The sequence below is a fragment of the Hyla sarda genome, chromosome 5 (assembly GCF_029499605.1).
Source record: "Hyla sarda isolate aHylSar1 chromosome 5, aHylSar1.hap1, whole genome shotgun sequence".
Taxonomy (NCBI): domain Eukaryota; kingdom Metazoa; phylum Chordata; class Amphibia; order Anura; family Hylidae; genus Hyla; species Hyla sarda.
Window position 1 is genome coordinate 31,979,243 of NC_079193.1, and position 20,065 is coordinate 31,999,307.

Consider the following 20,065-nt stretch of genomic DNA (forward strand, 5'->3'; position numbering starts at 1 on the left):
TGAGAGAAATATAGGTCGTAGACACATAAAAATCAAATGCACATGATCAGGACGAGGTACTGAGCAACATGTAACAGGTTTTTTGGGTGGAGGATCTGACAGGTACGCTTAAAGGATACGTTCAGACGTACAGGATCCTGCGCAGATTTGATGCGCAGGATTTGTAACTGCAGATTAGTCATTTAGTTTACATTGAAATGTAGCAGCAGCAAATCTTGTGCATCAAATATGCGTATGTAAGTATATATATCCTATATATAAGTATATGATATCCTGCAGCGGCTCTAGAATAAATACAATCTGCTTTCTGAGTATTAAATATAAACTTTATATGAACAAGTGTAGATGCTTCTCATTTCTTCAATATATGCATTTTAAAATGTGATTAACAGAATATATAGAAGCTTCACAGTTTTATCATCTCTCTTTCTATCTGTTTTTCCAGTTCTTCCACCTTTCCAAAGCGTTGACCACCCTGATGCCCAAATAGAGCCTTCCCTTTGGCCATAGCACTAATGAAGTCCAAGCATTACACTGGCAGGCAACTCACAAAGTCCAAAGCTGACACATGGGTAAACAGCAAGGATATAGGATATTGATACCATATAGTTGGGGTTATTTTTTTGTCTTCTGTTTTTTCTTTTTTTTTTGTATATAAAATTGGTATTGTATAGGATTTCATTCACACAGGCACAGACAGGGAATTTCGGCTTTGGTGGTAAGGGGTGTCACATCTGTGTTACTTGTACAACATGTATGTATATATGTATTATGTATAGGTTTTTTATTTTTTGAGGCGTACAGAGGTTAGTCAGGTAGCAGTGGATCTCCAAACTGTACTGAGTCCATAATAAGAAGTGTCCTCCAGCACTAAAGAGTCTGTAGCCCAAAGAATCTGGGCTACGTATGGAAAGATACAAGTCTTTGCCATAGGCGAGGTATTCTCAGTCAGCGTAGATGATAAATCCAGAGAATGTGCTGTATTTGTTGTTGTTACCGCCATGGGCTTTCCCGCCATCCAGTTTAATATATACTTCGTCACCAGGCTCTAGGTGTAGGACCACGCTGTTACTGGCATAGTCGTAATTCTGGTCAGCGTCCTGCGCAATCGCACTTGCCCGGACCTGCGCAAGAGAAGAACTAGAATGAGTCATTCATATACAGAAATTGGTTATGGACATCATAATATAAATATTTATTTATTTAGTTATTTATTTTAATAAACCACCATCATTTTTTTTTTCTTTCGCCGAAGCACCATACTTTGGGGGTGGGTATAGTTCTGGGGATGGGAGGTAATTTCCTCCCCCTAGAATATAACACGCTGTAAGTTGTAATTATAATTATTGATATAGGGTTAGGGAAAATGGGGAAAAGTGCATTTCCTAAAGGTTTACCGTATTTTTCGCCATATAGGACGCACTTTTTCGTCCCCGAATACACACCTATCGGGTCGGTCCCTGCAGCCATCAACGGCCGGGACCCACGGCTAATACAGGACATCACCGATCGCGGTGATGCCCTGTATTAACCCTTCAGACGCGGCGATCAAAGCTGACCGCCGCGTCTGAAGCAAAAGTGACAGTAATCCGGCTGCTCAGTCGGGCTGTTCGGGACCGCCGCGGTGAAATCGCTTCGTCCCGAACAGCTTACAGGACACCGGGAGGGACCTTACCTGCCTCCTCGGTGTCTGCTCTGTGCCGGGATCCCCTGCATGGCGGCGCTCTCCTTCGACGTCATCAAGTCGCCGCGCACGCCGTCCCGTCATCCAATAGGAGCGGCGTGCGTAACAACGTGATGACGGCGACGGAGAGCGTGGATCCCGGGGAAGAAGACGTCCGGAGCATCGGGGACACCCCGGGAACGAGGCGACAGCGATGGAGCGACATCCAGGGCAGCGGTGACATCCAGGGTCCGGAGCGGCGGGGACACGTGAGTATTACCTCCTATCCAGTGATCTTCAACCTGCGGACCTCCAGATGTTGCAAAACTAGAACTCCCAGCATGACCGGACAGCCGTTGGCTGTCCGGGCATGCTGGGAGTTCTAGTTTTGCAACATCTGGAGGTAAGCAGGTTGAAGATCACTGTTGGGTGCAGAATCTTTTTTTTTTCTAGATTTTGCACCTTTAAAATTGGGTGCGTCTTATATGCCGGTGCGTCCCATAGGGCGAAAAATACTGTATGCTTTATATTTGGATAATATTGAATTCATAAAGAATGATGGAAAAAAGACAAAAAAAACACCATCATAACATAAATATATATTTATTTATTAATTAATTTATTTATTTATTATTAATCACCATCATGTCAGGCTGCACCCCCTTAGTCCCTGCTTTAGGGAAAACACAGTCTGGGGGAGATTTATTAAAACCTGTCCAGAGAAGAAGTTGCTGAGTTGCCCATAGCAACCAATCAGATCGCTACTTTCATTTCTGAAAAATGAAAGAAGCAATCTGATTGGTTGCTATGGGCAACTCAGCAACCTTTTCTCTGGACAGGTTTTGATAAATCCCCCCAGTTTATGCACATAAAAACAGTAAATTCCCTCAGCTTCCCAATGCCATAAAGAGAATACAGGTAGACATAACAATAACAATCGTAAATCACCATATATGGAGCATCAGTGTCACCATGGAAGTGGATCCTACAGGACGGATTCCTTGGGCACCTGTGGCTTTTACCCCAACCCCATATTTCTCACATAAACCTATGAAACTGTGCTGGATGCAACTATATTTATGGTGTCCTGAAGTGGAACATCCTTGTCTACCTGCTCTGTTGGGTGGATGTTATGCTAAGGTGCCCGCTTCCGACAGCCAAATTTGTGTCTTAATGTGTTTTGTGAGAGAAATGCTTTAAAGGGGTACTCCGCTGCTCAGCGTTTGGAACAAACTGTTCCGAATACTGGAGGCGGTGCCGGGAGCTCGTGAGGTCATAGGCCTGCCCCCTCTGGACGTCACACCCCGCCCCCTCAATGCAAGTCTATGGGAGGGGGTGTGGTGTTTGCATTGAGGGGGCGGGGCGTGACACCATGAGGAGGCGGGGCTATGTCGTCACGAGCTCCCGTCGCCGGCTCCAGCATTCGGAACACTGATGGTTCCAAATGCTGAGCAGCGGCGTACCCCTTTAATTTTGTTTTCTAACTTTTTGGTGATATTGTGCCTTTAATTAAATGTAAAGGGTAAACTGTATTTCTCTGTTAAGGATGAGTGAGGAAGCCACAGCAGCAGTTGAGCCAACCAGGGCCCTCCTGCCCGGCCTTCACCCTAGTCTGGCTAGATAGGGTGGATCCCTCAGTTAGTGTAGTAGTCTGGCATTGGCCTCATGGGAGTAAGCCTTTGGTTTTTCCTCTAGACTTCTTCTTGAGTGGCTTCTCACCCTCACACAGATCCCGCCATCCAGGTCTCAAGTCTCAGTAGTCCCAGGATGAAGGTGTGATGATCCTACAGTCACATCTATCCAATCTGTTGACCCCTGGCGGTAAGCACTAAATAGGAAACCCGTTGTGAGGGACTTTACTGGTAGCAGCCCTCTCTACGTCTCCTCTACCTCTTCTACTATATAGTCAGTGTCAGTCATCTCTTCTAAAGTCGAGTCCAGCCTAGATCAAGTCATAGTCAAGTCAATGTCTACTACTACTACAACCTCTCAGAAGGAGACTAGTGAATGGAGGATTATTCTTATCGCACAACACAAAAGTGGTCAATAGAACCCTTTATTTCCCAAAACACCTAAACTAAACGTACAAAAGTAAACCTTTATTGGGAATTAGACACACACATTATTAAAAACATACAGTGCGCCTCCTCTCTTGTTATCCTGTCATATCATGGGAGCCTTCCAGACTGCTGGCTTAGTAGAACAGTATGTGTATATGAAACACATCTACAGATTATGTCCACACTATTATAGAGGCATTAGCACACTGTAGGCTTAAAGGGGCACTCTGCTGCTAGACAAGTTATCCCCTTTCCATAAGATAGGGGATAACATGTCTGATCGTGGGGGTCAGCTGCGGGAGTCGGTGCCCGCCATCTCAGTCATCCGGGGTGAACCCTTCGCAGTGCCAGATGACTGGCAAACACAGCCGCCATAGACATGAAATGAGGGGGCATGGCGTGACGTCATGATCACGGGAGCCCCAGGCTTCCATGACCCTAACGCCTCAGTGCCGGCCCGGAGATCGTGGTGGGTCCCCACGGCCAGCCCAGACACCCCAAACCCCCCCCCCCCCCCCCCCCCCCGCGATCAGACATGTTATCACCTATCCTTTGGATAGGGGTTGATATGTATAGGGGCAGAGCACCCCTTTAACATCACAATCTCAACATTTCACCACATCAGTGGCGTTGTTAAGAGGTACTTGGGCGAAAGCCAAAGACTGTCTGGGCATGCTGGGAGTTGTAGATTTGCAACAGCTGGAGGCACCCTGATTGGGAACCGCTGCTTTAGAAGCTTAGAAACAGCTAAGAACAGGTTTCCTGTACCTGCGACCAGTGCTTGACACTTTATATAAGAAGCCACTGGAGTCTTTCCTTCATCATGTTTCTTTCTCCTTTAAAGGGGTACTCCGGTGAAATCCTTTTTTCTTTTAAATCAACTGGTGGCAGAAAGTTAAACATATTTGTAAATTACTTCTATTAAAAAATCTTAATCCTTCCCGTACTTATTAGCTGCTGAATGCTACAGAGGAAATTCCTTTCTTTTTGGAACACTGATGACATCACGAGCACAGTGCTCTCTGCTGACATCTCTGTCCATTTTAGCAACCATGCATAGCAGATGTAAGCTAAGGGCAGCATGGTGGCTCAGTGGTTAGCACTAGGTTCAAATCCCACTAAGGACAACAATAGATAAAGTGTTGTTATTATTATAATAACGTCAGCAGAGAGCACTGTGCTTGTGATGTCATCAGAGAGCATTTCAAAAAGAAAAGAATTTCCTCTGTAGTATTCTGCAGCTAATAAGTACAGGAAGGATTAAGATTTTTTAATAGAAGTAATTTACAAATATGTTTAACTTTCTGCCACCAGTTGATTTAAAAGAAAAAAGATTTTCACCGGAGTACCCCTTTAACATCATGAATAGATGGAGAAGTTTGCGCGTACGTCTATACATAAACAAGGCCGGATCCGGGTAGCTTGGCTGGAACGTACATGTAACAAGTGCAGTAATTAGGTTTGTAGGGGGGAAAAAATGAATGAAAAAAAAGTAAAAACCCAAACAACACGACCCTTTAATACTAAACTTAGAACTTCTGATAAAAGTATGCGGATTCTGAGACATTTTCAAATACTACCTCACGCTGGGAGCGCACTTTAACTTTCCCGGCAGTGCACAAGTCGAAATAATAAGAGAAGAGTTCAGAAAACACTCGGCTGAGATGTGCTGGCATCCCGAGCTTTTCATCCCTCTCCATGGATCCTGAGTTACCCGCACTGTAATGGAAGAGTGGGCTCTGTAACTAGGTCACATGGCTGACATGTGCCTTTCATCGCTCCGGTCCGATATCAGCCGCTGTGATCAGTATTAAAGGGAATCTGCTCTGATATCGCAGGTGAGCGGGAAGTGAATACGCACCACAGGCTCGTGCACGTGGATCTGTGTCGTACGGGTCTATGGGCCTATACTGCACTGCTATGTCTTCTGTTTTCATAGGGAGAGTATAGAAAATTGGGGCTTGCTCTGTTGCTTGGGATGCCACCCGGCTGGTATTTTACTGGCACAGACGGTATTTTGGCCACCCTGACGGTATTTTCTATATTAAAAATACCGGCCATGCAATGTTTTTTTTTGTTGCACCATATGCTATACCAGTGTTTCCCAACCAGAGCACCTCCAGCTGTTGCAAAACTACAACTCCCAGCATGTTGGACTATATAGTAGTACAGCGGTCCCTCAAGTTACAATATTAATCGGTACCGAGACGACCATTGTAGGTTGAAACCATTGTATGTTGAGACCAGAACTCTATGGAAACCTGGTAATTGGTTCTGAAGCCACCAAAATGTCATCCAAAAATAGGAAAAAAAAGTGAGGATTAAAGATAAATAATTAGATAACTAATATAGATAAAGCAAATCCTTACATATAAAATTAAGAAAGATCTGATGGGAGCTGTAAATCACTGTCTATTTCAGTGTTTCTCAAACAGGGTGCCTCCAGCTGTTGCAAAACTACAACTCCCAGCATGCCCGGACAGCCTTCGGCTGTCTGGGCATGCTGGGAGTTGTAGTTTTGCAACAGCTGGACGCACCCTCTTTGGGAAACACTGGTCTATGTAGAGGAAAGGAGCTTCTTCAGGGTCCTGTACAGTACACAGTGTCCTAAAAAAAGTAAAATGGAGCCGCCCTCACCTGGTGTCCAAAGGAGCAGCTAACCCTGGGACAGGTAAAGAGTACATAACATGTAATACCTCTCTGTACTGTAGGGGGCGCTACCAGACATCAGTCAATGCATACACTTCAGTAATACAGGTAAAGAGTACAGAACATGTAATACCTCCCTGTACTGTAGGGGGCGCTACCAGACACCAGTCAGTGCATAGGCTTCTGTAATACAGGTAAAGAGTACAGAACATGTAATACCACCCTGTACTGTAGGGGGCGCTACCAGACACCAGTCAGTGCATACACTTCAGTAATACAGGTAAAGAGTACAGAACATGTAATACCTCCCTGTACTGTAGGGGGCGATACCAGACATCAGTCAATGCATACACTTCAGTAATACAGGTAAAGAGTACAGAACATCTAATACCTCCCTGTACTGTAGGGGGCGCTACCAGACACCAGTCAGTGCATGCACTTTAGGAATACAGGGGTTTTACCAGTGAAATGTCCATTCTGATTGGTCGGTTCTTCCAGCCATTGACATGTTTTGCAGATTCCATTAGCATTGTATGTTGAGTCTAGTTTCAAGTTACAATGGTCCAGAAAAGACCATTGTATGTTGAAATTATTGTATGTTGAGGCCATTGAAAGTTGAGGGATCACTGTATATAGTATAGGTCAGTGTTTCCCAATCAGAGCACCTCCAGCTGTTGCAAAACTACAACTTCCAGCATGTTGGACTATATAGTAGTATATAGTTTAGGGCAGTGTTTCCCAATCAGAGCACCTCCAGCTGTTGCAAAACTACAACTCCCAGCATGTGTGAGGGTTCTGATTCCTTGCCACAAAGCTCCAAATGCAGCACATGGTCATAGAGTAAGGTCAGGATATTGTTTTCCAACCAGAGTGTCTCACTGTTGCAAAACTACAACTCCCAGCATGCCTTCGGCTGTCCGGGCATGCTGGGAGTTGTAGTTTTGCAACAGCTGGAGGCAGCCCTGGTTGAGAAACACTAACCTATACTATATACTATATATAGTCCAACATGCTGGGAGTTGTAGTTTTCGTTTGGGGCAGCTGCTGAGCCACAGGCTGTATCAGGGCATGCTGGGAGTTGTAGTTAGTAAGTAACTGCAACTCCCATATTTGCTACAAAAAAAAAGCGATCAAAAAGTCCCATCAAAACAAAAATGGTACTGTTAAAAACTACAGATCGAGGTGCAATAAAAAGGGGCCCTCATACAGGCTCGTATAAGGAGAAATAAAAAAGTTATAGGGGTCAGAATAGGACAAAATTTCCCCTACATATGTGTGTCCTGTGATGTTACGCATCTATAATGAATTATGCAAATTAGCATGGCCGGTATTTTTTTGCAAGAAAGATGGCAACCCTATCTGTTGCATGTCATGCTCCCAGGCCTGCGGCTCTATATTAAGAGACCTGTAGGAGATACACATGCAGCTGTACCTGCAGTCAACAAGCATATTATAGGGACCATGAATATGGCTAAATTCAAGGGCCCAATTCTATTGCATTTGATGTACAGCAGGGGCTCGAAAGACAATGTCTCAATGAAAGGACTGTCCATTGCATTTAATGTACAGCAGAGAGGAGGTAGGTCTTGCACATTCACTATTCCTCAAAGTCTATGGCCAAATAAGAGAGGGGTTCTTTGACCCAAACACAGGGGTGTAATCTGAGGGGTGTAGTCACATATGGGCCTTGATACCTAAGGGGTTCCAAAGACCTCTCTTCCACATAAGAAAACTCTTGTATTATAAATGAGACAAGGCAGGTGGGGGCACTGAAACAAGTTTTTCCCTCAGGTTCAGGAGCCTTAAATGGGCACTTTTGGATTCAAAAACGTTTTATATTTTGTACATCTTGGAAAAATATTATCCTTTCTAACAAACGTTATAAGAACATTTTTTTTTATAAAACACCACTAGGGGTCCCCATACCATCCAGAACATAATGTCTGGCTGCAGCATCATCTTTGTCCTAGCTGAAGCACAGGCACAAAGTCCAGCACTAGCATTTCTCTGTGTTCACTCCTGTCCTATCAGCATAAAAATAGGGAGGAGGGGGTCACTGAACAGCCTGCAGTGACTGGATGAAGAGACCCAGCACAACACAGCAGACTCAGGGAGGAAGATGAGTCATGCAGAGTAAGGACATGTCCCCTCCAAAGCGCAGGAGAAAAAACTAAGTGAGCACTAAAAAGAAGGTATTTGTGATAGAAATATAAATGCTTGGACCCATTCTTTAAATTAAAATGGAAGTCATATTAAAAGGCTCAAGGGTCAAACATTGACAACATGAAATGTTCCCTTAAAGCAGCATTCCCTTAAAAGTCAGTGTTTCACTCCATCTCAGAGTTTTAGAAACTGACTGGGAATGTATGCCTTGCCAGAGATATCTCCACAAGGAAAGACTACCCACCTGAAGACAGCTGTTTAGGGTTATTGCCCCTTGACAATAAAGAGCGGGGTTCTGGCTGGCTAGTGAGAGGCCTATCGGTATGGGACCAAGGGGTAAAGGTGAGAATGGCATAAAGACGTGTGGAGGCCTACAGGCCATTCATGCCTCATGGGAATTCTGGAAAGGAAGGATATATACCTCTCACTTGCCAGCCAGCACCCTGTTCTGTACTGTCAAGGGGCAATTACCCTAAAACAGATGTCTGCAGATAAGTATTCTCTCCTTCTGGAGAGACTGCTGGCTTAGCTTACATTCCCAGTCAGTTTCTAAGACTCCCAGTTGAAGTTAAATACTGACTTTTAAGGTCAAGCTACCTAAAGGGGTTTGAGAGCTGCTGTACAAATCATTTCTTTCCAGAATTTCCAATGGAGCATCAATGGCCTATATGCCTCCACATGTCTTTATGACACTCTTACGTAGGGCAAGGAAATGTGCCGTCCTGAGATTACCCACAGCCACTTTTCTTGCCTACGTTAGTATCCTCCCTAAGCGATGGTTTCTTAACTGGACAGTGGTCTTTGTTCTGAGTAAGTGCAGGGGTAAGCTAAGGGTCAGGATACATAGGATATATCAAGCAAGGAGTTATACAAAAGGTAGTGCGGAAAGACTGAACACAGGCAACTCAATAACAGACAGGTTGGGAAATTATATCCACCTGAGAAGGGCATGGAGGCTGGGATCAGATGTGATTAACTTAATGTCTAAGCCCCCTGATAGGCCCCAAGTTTTGTCACAACAACGGAGAATGCTTAAGCCAAACACCAGAGAACTTAAAGGGGTACTCGGCTGCTCAGCGTTTTGAACAAACTGTTCCGAATGCTGGAGCTGGCGTTGGGAGCTCGTGACATCATAGCCCGCCCCCTCATGATGTCACGCCCCGCCCCCTCAATGCAGGTCTATGGGAGGGGGCATGACAGCCGTCACGCCCCCTCCCGTAGACTTGCATTTTTCATTGAAAGCTGTCACGCCCCCCTCCCATAGACTTGCATTTTTCATTAAAAGCCGTCACGCCCCCCTCCCATAGACTTGCATTTTTCATTAAAAGCCATCACGCCACCTCCAATAGATTTTCATTTTTCATCAGCCGTCACACCCCCTCCCATAGACTTACATTTTTCATCAGCCGTCACGCTCCCTCCCATAGACTTGCATTTTTCATTGAACTAAAGATTAAAATGGAAAATTTCTTAAAGGGGTACTCCACTCCTAGACATCTTATCCCCTATCCAAAGGATAGTGGATAAAATGTCTGATTGCCGGGGTCCTAATCTCGTCTGCGGCACCCCAGACATCCGGTGCCCGTCAAGCCCCCTCCCATAGACTTGCATTGAGGGGGCGTGGCTGTGACATCACGAGTAACAGTAATACTGTTACTGACCAAATCCTGTATACTGAGACGAATATTACCAATAATACCAGTATACAAGGAGGAATATTATCACCATAGATATTACCATCATACTGTTACTGACCAAATCCTGTATACTGAGATCAATATTACCAATAATACCAGTATACAAGGAGGAAATGTTATCACCATACATATTACCACCATACTGTTACTGACCAAATCCTGTATACTGAGATGAATATTACCAATAAACAAGGAGGAATATTATCACCATAGATATCACCATCATACTGTTACTGACCAAATCCTGTATACTGAGACGAATATTACCAATAATACCACTATACAAGGAGGAATATTATCACCATAGATATTACCATCATACTGCTACTGACCAAATCCTGTATACTGTATCCATGTGCCATCAATAACCACCACATCTGCAGCTATGGTGACCTGTTGACAACACATGAATCTACGCCAAATCGCACATTATGAAGGCTATGCGACAACTTAATATTTCCACGACACAAGGAGATCACCAAACAGGTAATGGATAAAGGGGAAGGGTCATCCCCTGGTCAGCTGACATCCTGGGAATTACAGGATAACATAATCACCTACCAGATCCCTTCTAGTAGTTCACAGATCTTTCCCCACCAAGCTCTATCTGTATACTGCTGCTATCTCATGGGATCAACATATATAGCAGTTGTACACCTCCCCTACAGCTCTATCTGTATACTGCTGCTGCTATCTCTATGGGGTCAGGATATACAGTGGGGCAAAAAAGTATTTAGTCCTGTATGAGGCCTGTAATTTTAATCATAGATATACCTCAACTATGAGAGACATAATGAGAAAAAAAATCCACATTGTCTTATTTTTAAAGAATGTATTTGCAAATGATGGTGGAAAATAAGTATTTGGCCAATAACAAAAGTTCATCTCAATACTTTGTTATATACCCTTTGTTGGCAATGACAGAGGTCAAATGTTTTCTGTAAGTCTTCAGAAGGTTTTCATACACTGTTGGTATTTTGTCCCATTCCTCCATGCAGATCTCCTCTAGAGCAGTGATGTTTTGGGGCTGTCGCTACAGACTTTCAACTCCCTCCAAAGGTTTTCTATGGGGTTGAGATCTGAAGACTGGCGAGGCCACTCCAGGACCTTCATTGCCCGGGTGGTGTGTTTGGGATCATTGTCATGCTGAAAGACCCAGCCACGTTTCATCTTCAATGCTCTTGCTGTTGGAAGGAGGTGTTCACTCAAAATCTCACGATACATGTCCCCATTCATTATTTCCGTTACATGGATCAGTCGTCCTGGTCACTTAGCAGAAAAACAGCCCCAAAGTATGATGTTCCAACCCCATGCATCACAGTAGGTATGGTGTTATTGGGATCCAATACTCTTCTGGATCATCCAAATGCTCTCTAGCAAACTTCAGACGGGCACGGACATGTACTGGCTTAAAGGGTACTCCTGTGGAAAAAAAATGTTATCAACTGATGCCAGAAAGTTAAGCAGATTTGTAAATTACTTCTATTAAAAAATCTTAATCCTTCCAGTACTTATCAGCGGCTGTATGCTACAGAGGAAATTCTTTTCTTTTTGAATTTATTTTCTGTCATAACCACAGTGCTCTCTGCTGACCCCTCTCTCCATATCAGGAACTGTCTGGAGCAGGAGACAATCCCCATAGCAAACATATGCTGCCCTGTAGCATTCCTAAAATGGACAGAGGTGTCAGCAGAGAGCACTGTGGTTATGACAGAAAAGAAATCCCAAAAGAAAAAAATGTCCTCTGTAGTATACAGCCGCTAATAAGTACTGGAAGGATTAAGAATTTTTAATAGAAGTAATTTACCAATCTATTTTACTATCTTGCATCAGTTGATTTAAAAAAAATAACGTTTTCCACCAGAGTACCCCTTTAAGCAGGGGGACACGTCTGGCACTGCATGATTTGAGTCCCTGGTGGCCTAGTGTGTTACTGATAGTAGCCTTTGTTACTTTGGTCCCAGCTCTCTGCAGGTCATTCACTAGGTCCCCCCGTGTGGTTCTGGGATTTTTGCTCACCGTTCTTGTGATCGTTTTGACACCACAGGGTGAGATCCTGTGTGGAGCCCCAGATTGAGGGAGATTATCAGTGGTCTTGTATGTCTTCCATTTTCTAATAATTGCTCTCACAATTGATTTCTTCATGCCAAGCTGCTTGCCTATTGCAGATTCAGTCTTCACAACCTGGAGCAGGTCTGCAATTTTGTTTCTGGTGTCCTTCGACAGCTCTTTCGTCTTGGCAATAGTGGAGTTTGGAGTGTGACTGTTTGAGGTTGTGGACAGGTGTCTTTTATACTGATAACAGGTTCACACAGGTGCCATTAATACAGGTAACAAGTGGAGGACAGAGGAGACTCTTAAAGAAGAATTTACAGGTCTGTGAGAGCCAGAAATCTTGCTTGTTTGTAGGTGACCAAATACTTATTTTCCACCATAATTTGCAAATAAATTCTTTAAAAATCAGACAATGTGATTTTATGGATTTTTTTTCTCATTATGTCTCTCATAGTTGAGGTATACCTATGATGAAAATTACAGGCCTCTCTCATGTTTTTAAGCGGGAGACCTTGCACAATTGGTGACTGACTAGATACTTTTTTGCCCCATTATATAGTAGTTATACACATCCCTGAGGCTGTGTTCACACTGCATTTTGGCTGTTTTCTTCTGTACTATTATAGGTCAAATCACTTTTTTATGGCAATATTTCTATAAAAAACACACTTTTTGTATAAAAATGCATCAAAATTGCATGCAATGTGAACTGACACAAAACCAGCTATGAGCCTCAGGAGTTTAGGTTTCTGATTGCTGGAGCCTAGCCAGGTGATTAGGTTGATTTCATATAGAGAATTGCAGTGATTGCACTTCACCCTGTCTCTCTGCAAAGTCAGAGAGTTAATGGGAAATGTAGGCAGCATGAGAAACTCATTTTTGTTCTAAAATAGAATTAGTATTACTAAAAACCCATGCCTTCCACATCATCTAAAAGCGGTAAGCACAAGGTGTTCACATGAACCTCTACATGATTCTCTAATAATAGACTATGCTGCACAGTAAAAGTAAAAAAATATATATATATGCCGAAGTGCTTCTTTAATAAAACCCCTGTGATCTCGGCTGTGGCACCCCAGTCATCCGGTGCACGAAGCGAACTTCGCTCCCTGCGGGATGACTGGTGATGAGCCACTGGAGCCTTGTGGCCTCACGGCCACACCCTCTCAATGAAAGTCTATGGGAGGGGGCGTGACGGCCGTCACGCTCCCTCCCATAGACTTGCATTGAGGGAGCATGGCCGTGACGTCACGAGCCTCCGGCGGTGCATCCGACACTCTAAACGAATGCCGAGACTGAAACGCAGCAGCACGGTGCGCTACACTGTGGGAGAATATGAAGCTTTGTTAAAAGTTATTTTATATATTAGCAATTCCACTCTTCGTGCATCATAATAAAAATAATGGAAATTGGAAGAAGCGGAGCCTATTTACTCCAACACTAAGAAAACAAAAGTAGTAATTTTGGTGCATATAAGGTCATTACGGCGGCCGGCGAAGGCTGTGGTTTCCTGCAAAACGCTTTACACCCCGTCCGAGTAAATATGCCAGAAAATGATTTTATATTTTCTTTTTTTATTGCTGGAGAAATAAATATTATATTGTACCAAGAAGAAGTGATTTACCAGCGGCTGTCAGTAGTGTAGGGTGAAAAAAAATCCTAAAAGAGTACGGCCCTACATTACGGGGAATGTATCATCACAAAATTTAGTGTTTAACACCTTATGCTGCAAATTTTTTATATTTATGCACTGTATGTACCCTGCTATATATAATGTCTCTATTTAAAGGAAAACTGTAGTGGTATATCATTTATCCCCTTTTCAAAGGATAGGGGATAAGTTATAGATCGCGCTGGGGCCCCCCGCCATCTTCTCTACGGGGCCCCGGCAGTGCACAGGAAGGGGGCATGTCCGTCCCCAGCATGAGGCCGCGGCCGACACGCCCCCCCTATATGACTCAATTATTAGGGGGACAGACAGGGCAATCTGTCACAAAGACCGGGATTGCCGAACAGTGTGCTGTCTGCCTGGCGCACGAGTTCGGCACATCGCGGATCGGGTTGACAGGTTGTTGGGCGGGGCTGGAGAGGACCCAGCAGTCATGGTACATATTGGCACCAATGACAAAGTAAGAGGTAGGTGGAGTGTCCTTAAAAATGATTTCAGGGACTTAGGCCGCAAGCTTAAGGCAAGGACCTCCAAGGTAGTCTTTTCTGAAATACTACCAGTACCACGAGCCGCACCAGAGAGGCAGCGGGAGATCAGGGAGGTAAACAAGTGGCTCAGAAGCTGGTGTAGGAAGGAAGGGTTTGGGTTCATGGAGAACTGGGCTGACTTCGCTGTCGGTTACCGGCTCTACCGTAGGGACGGGCTGCACCTCAATGGGGAGGGTGCAGCTTTGCTTGGGGAGAAGATGGCTAGAAGGGTGGAGGAGTGTTTAAACTAGGGACTTGGGGGGAGGGAACCTACAGCAAAGAGGGGGAAGATAGTGTAGATAGAGAGGTGGGAATTATAAATGTACCTGGGGGTGGAGCGGAGGGAGGGGTTAGAATAGTTAATAGGAATAGGCTTCATAGGAAAATAAAACTTACACCCTTGAATCCCATTAACCCCAATAACATAAAGGATGGAAATGTAAAGTGTATGTTCACAAATGCCAGAAGCCTAGCAAATAAAATGGGGGAGCTTGAGGCCTTGATACTGGAGGAACATATTGATATAGTTGGGGTCACTGAGACATGGCTGGACTCCTCGCATGACTGGGCTGTCAATCTCCAGGGGTTTACATTGTTTCGCAAGGATAGAATGAACAGAAAAGGTGGTGGAGTCTGTCTGTATGTAAGAAGTGGTATGAAAGTCAGTGTGAACGATGCCATAGTGTGTGATGATTCTGAGGAGGTGGAATCACTGTGGGTAGAATTACAAAAGGAGGGAAATACTGAAAAAATAATATTTGGGGTAATCTACAGACCCCCTAATATCACTGAAGAGATAGAAGTTCGGCTTCATAAACAAATAGAGAGGGCCGCCCGGGCAGGTACAGTGGTAATAATGGGAGATTTTAACTATCCAGATATAGATTGGGGTCCGGGGTTGGCTAAAACTACAAAGGGGCGACAATTCCTAAATTTATTGCAGGATAATTTTCTGGGCCAGTTTGTGGAGGACCCAACAAGAAGTGATGCCTTGTTGGATCTGATCATTTCCAACAACGCAGAGCTGGTTGGTAATGTAACTGTGCGGGAAAACCTTGGTAATAGCGACCACAATATAGTTACTTTTGACTTAAAATGTAGAAAACAAAGACAGGCGGGGAAGGCAAAAACATATAACTTTAAAAAGGCAAATTTCCCTGGGCTGAGGGCTGCACTACAGGTCATAGACTGGGGGGAGGTGTTCTCAAATACTGATACAGAAGGTAAATGGGACATCTTTAAATTAACTCTAAATAACTATACAGCTAAATATATACCAAAGGGGAACAAATATAAACGATTAAAACTAAATCCTACATGGCTGACACATGATGTTAAAAGAGCAATAAACAGCAAAAAAATAGCCTTCAAAAAATACAAATCTGATGGGTCAGCGATAACATTTAAACAGTACAAGGAGCTTAATAAAATCTGTAAAAATGTAATAAAAACAGCAAAAATTCAAAATGAGAGACAGGTGGCCAAAGAAAGCAAAACTAATCCTAAATATTTTTTTAGATATATAAATGCAAAAAAACCAAGGACAGAGCATGTAGGACCCCTTAATAATGATAATGGGGAGGTTGTCACGGGCGATCAAGAGAAGGCGGAGCTACTGAATGGGTTCTTTAGTTCTGTATACACTATGGAAGAAGGAGCTGACATTGGCCAGGTCAGTGCTGGTAACACATCATGTAATGTACTGAACTGGCTTAATGTAGAGTTGGTACAAGGTAAGTTAAGTGATATAAATGTAAGCAAATCCCCAGGACCGGATGGACTACACCCATGAGTTCTTAGAGAGGTAAGTTCAGTAATATCTGTACCCCTGTTCATGATATTTAGAGATTCTCTGGTGTCTGGTATTGTGCCAAGGGACTGGCGCAAGGCGAATGTGGTGCCAATCTTCAAAAAGGGCTCTAGGTCTTCCCCAGGAAACTATAGACCGGTAAGTCTAACGTGCATTGTGGGTAAATTGTTTGAAGGACTTATAAGGGATTACATACAGGAATACATAGGGGATAATTGTATTATAAGTGATAGCCAGCATGGGTTTACTAAGGATAGAAGTTGTCAAACCAATCTAATTTGCTTTTATGAAGAGGTGAGTAGAAGCCTTGACAGAGGAATGGCTGTGGATATAGTGTTTCTGGATTTTGCTAAAGCATTTGATACTGTCCCTCATAGACGTCTGACAGGTAAGTTAAGGTCTTTGGGTTTGGAAATTTTAGTTTGTAACTGGATTGAACACTGGCTCATGGATCGTACCCAGAGAGTGGTGGTCAATGATTCGTACTCTGATTGGTCCCCGGTTATTAGTGGTGTACCCCAAGGTTCAGTACTGGGACCGCTGTTGTTTAATTTATTTATTAATGATATAGAGGATGGTATTAACAGCTCTGTTTCTATCTTTGCAGATGACACCAAGCTTTGTAGCACGGTACAGTCTATAGAGGATGTGCATAAGTTACAAGATGACTTGGATAGACTAAGTGTCTGGGCATCCACTTGGCAAATGAGGTTCAATGTGGATAAATGTAAAGTTATGCATCTGGGTACTAATAACCTGCATGCATCGTATGTCTTAGGGGGGATTAAACTGGCAGAGTCACTGGTAGAGAAGGATCTGGGTGTACTTGTAGATCACAGACTACAGAATAGCATGCAATGTCAGGCTGCTGCTTCCAAAGCCGGCAGGATATTGTCATGTATCAAAAGAGGCATGGACTCAAGGGACAGGGACATAATACTCCCCCTTTATAAAGCATTGGTACGGCCTCACCTGGAATATGCTGTTCAGTTTTGGTCACCTGTCCATAAAAGGGACACTGCGGAGTTGGAAAGGGTGCAGAGACGCGCGACTAAACTAATATGGGGCATGGAACATCTTAGCTATGAGGAGCGATTAAAGGAGTTACAATTGTTTAGTCTTGAGAAGAGACGTTTAAGGGGGGATATGATAAACGTATATAAGTATATTAATGGCCCATACAAAAAATATGGAGAAAAACTGTTCCAGGTTAAACCCCCCCAAAGGACGAGGGGGCACTCCCTCCGTCTGGAGAAAAAAAAGTTTAGTCTCAAGGGGCGACACGCCTTCTTTACCGTGAGGACTGTGAATTTATGGAACGGTCTACCTCAGGAACTGGTCACAGCAGGAACAACTAACAGCTTTAAAACAGGATTAGATACATTCCTGGAACAAAATAAGATTAATGCTTATGAAGAAATATAAAATCTCATCCCTTCCCCAATATCGCGCCACACCCCTACCCCTTAATTCCCTGGTTGAACTTGATGGACATATGTCTTTTTTCGACCGTACTAACTATGTAACTATGTAACTATGTAACTATATATATCCCATAGAGATACATGAAGGGGGCATGTCAGCTGCCTCGTCATTTGGGGACGAAACCCTCCCTTCATGCGGACTGTGGGGGCCCTGTACAGGAGCGTGGGGGTGTCCCAACGGTCAGACCCCCTGTGAACTATAACTTATAAGGGTATAAGTTACAAACCACTACAGTTTTCTTTTAATGCATATTGGGTTGATATATATTAATATTCACTGTATGTGTCACCTGGGGAATTGTTCAGCATGCATCATCTTTTTACTTTTGATAATATTGGTTTATACCCCCCTGAGATGTATATGGGTGTACAGAAATATTTATATTACTTATTGATCTGATCCCAAGAACCCCTGTTTTTCTTCTTTGGGTGGTTACACAAGACATGTCATAAATGATGGGTAAAAGCAAAGAGCTGTCTCAATACCTTCAAAACCTAATTGTTGCAAAACACAACAATGGTGTTGGTTACAGGCGCATTTCTACACTTCTGAATGTTCCAGTATGCACTGTTGGGGCCATAATACAAAAGTGCAAGGATAATCATTTCACCATGAATTTGCCTCGACCAGGCGCTCCTCACAAGTGAGAAGAATAATCAGAAGAGTTGTCCAAGAACACGTGTGAAGAGCTTCAAAAAGACCTGGAATCAGCAGGTACTGCTGTCTCAAAGAAAACAGTAAGTGATGTACTACCCTGCCATGGCCTGTATGCTCCATTTCTGAATAAAAAGCATGGGGAAGTTTCTTTATTGGTCAGGTGCAAAAATGGAATTGTTTGGATGCCATAATATACACCATGTTTGAAAAAGAAATGGCACTGCACAAGTGTGGGGTGAGAACATAATGGTATGGGGTGGAAAACTTCACATTATTGAAGGTAGAATGAATGGGCAAATTTACCGTATTTATCGGGGTATACCACGCACCGACCTATAACACGCACCCTCATTTTACCACGGATATTTGGGTAAAAAAAGTTTTTTACCCAAATATCCATGAAAAAATGAGGGTGCGTGTGTGCGCGTGTATACCCCGATATACCCCCAGGAAAGGCAGGGGGAGAGAGGCCGTCGCTGCCCGCTTCTCTCCCCCTGCCTTTCCTGGGGTCTAGAGCGCTGCTGTCGGCCCTTTTCACCCCCTGGTTATCGGCGACGCTGCCCGTTCTGTCCCCCTGACTATCGGTGGCGGCGCCGATAGCCAGGGAGAGAGAAGCGGCGCCGACAGCCAGGGGGAGAGAAGGGGCAGCGGCACCCATTGCCGGCGCCGCTGCCCCGTTGCCTCCCCCCATCCCCGGTGGCATAATTACCTGAGTCCGGTCCGCGCTGCTCCGCTGCTCCAGGCCTCCGTCGTGCGTCCCCGGCGTCATTGCTATGCGCTGAACGGCGCGGCGCTCTGACGTCATGCGCCGCGCCATGCATAGCAATGACGCCGGGGACGCACGACGGAGGCCTGGAGCAGCGGAGCAGCGCGGACCGGACTCAGGTAATTATGCCACCGGGGATGGGGGGAGGCAACGGGGCAGCGGCGCCGGCAATGGGTGCCGCTGCCCCTTCTCTCCCCCTGGCTGTCGGCGCCGCTTCTCTCTCCCTGGCTATCGGCGCCGGCACCGATAGTCAGGGGGACAGAACGGGCAGCGGCGCCGATAACCAGGGGGTGAAAAGGGCCGACAGCAGCGCTCTAGACCCCAGGAAAGGCAGGGGGAGAGAAGCGGGCAGCGACGGCCTCTCTCCCCCTGCCTTTCCTGGGGGTGTATCGGCGTATAACACGCACACAGACTTTAGGCTAAAAATTTTAGCCTAAAAAGTGCGTGTTATACGCCGATAAATACGGTACATTTGACATTCTTGACAAATATCTTCTGCCATCACCTGGGTGAAGAAGATGAAACGAGGGGGGACATGGCACAGCCAGTCACCTGATCCCTTTGAAAATCGATGAAAAGAACTGAAGATCATGATTCATAGAAGAGGCCCATGGAACCTTCAAGATTTGGAGACCTCCAGACAGCTGCGTATTAGGGTACGTGAGAATGCACAAGATATATTGTCAGCATGAAGTTGCACTGACATTTCTGGTCTCAAAACCTTACCACAACATTTTAAAGGAAAACTGTCACCCTAATCACCCATACTAAACCCAATTTAGTGTGGGTGATTAAGGTGACAGTTTTCCTTTAAAGAAAAACATGGATGTGACTCGAGAAGCTTTAAAATTAGTGGTATAGATA

At 44.4% G+C, this 20,065-nt stretch overlaps 1 protein-coding gene across 1 annotated transcript in view; it reads right to left on the reverse strand.

Moving 5' to 3' along the window:
* Positions 1-304: 304 nt before the first annotated feature.
* The window catches only part of C1QL3 (complement C1q like 3), a 68,743-nt gene continuing 48,982 nt past the window's right edge, over positions 305-20,065 (reverse strand). The window contains exon 2 of the mRNA XM_056519171.1: positions 305-1,124. Coding sequence (XP_056375146.1) covers positions 945-1,124 — 180 coding nt within the window. The 3' untranslated portion in view covers positions 305-944. The remainder of the gene's footprint in view (positions 1,125-20,065) is intronic.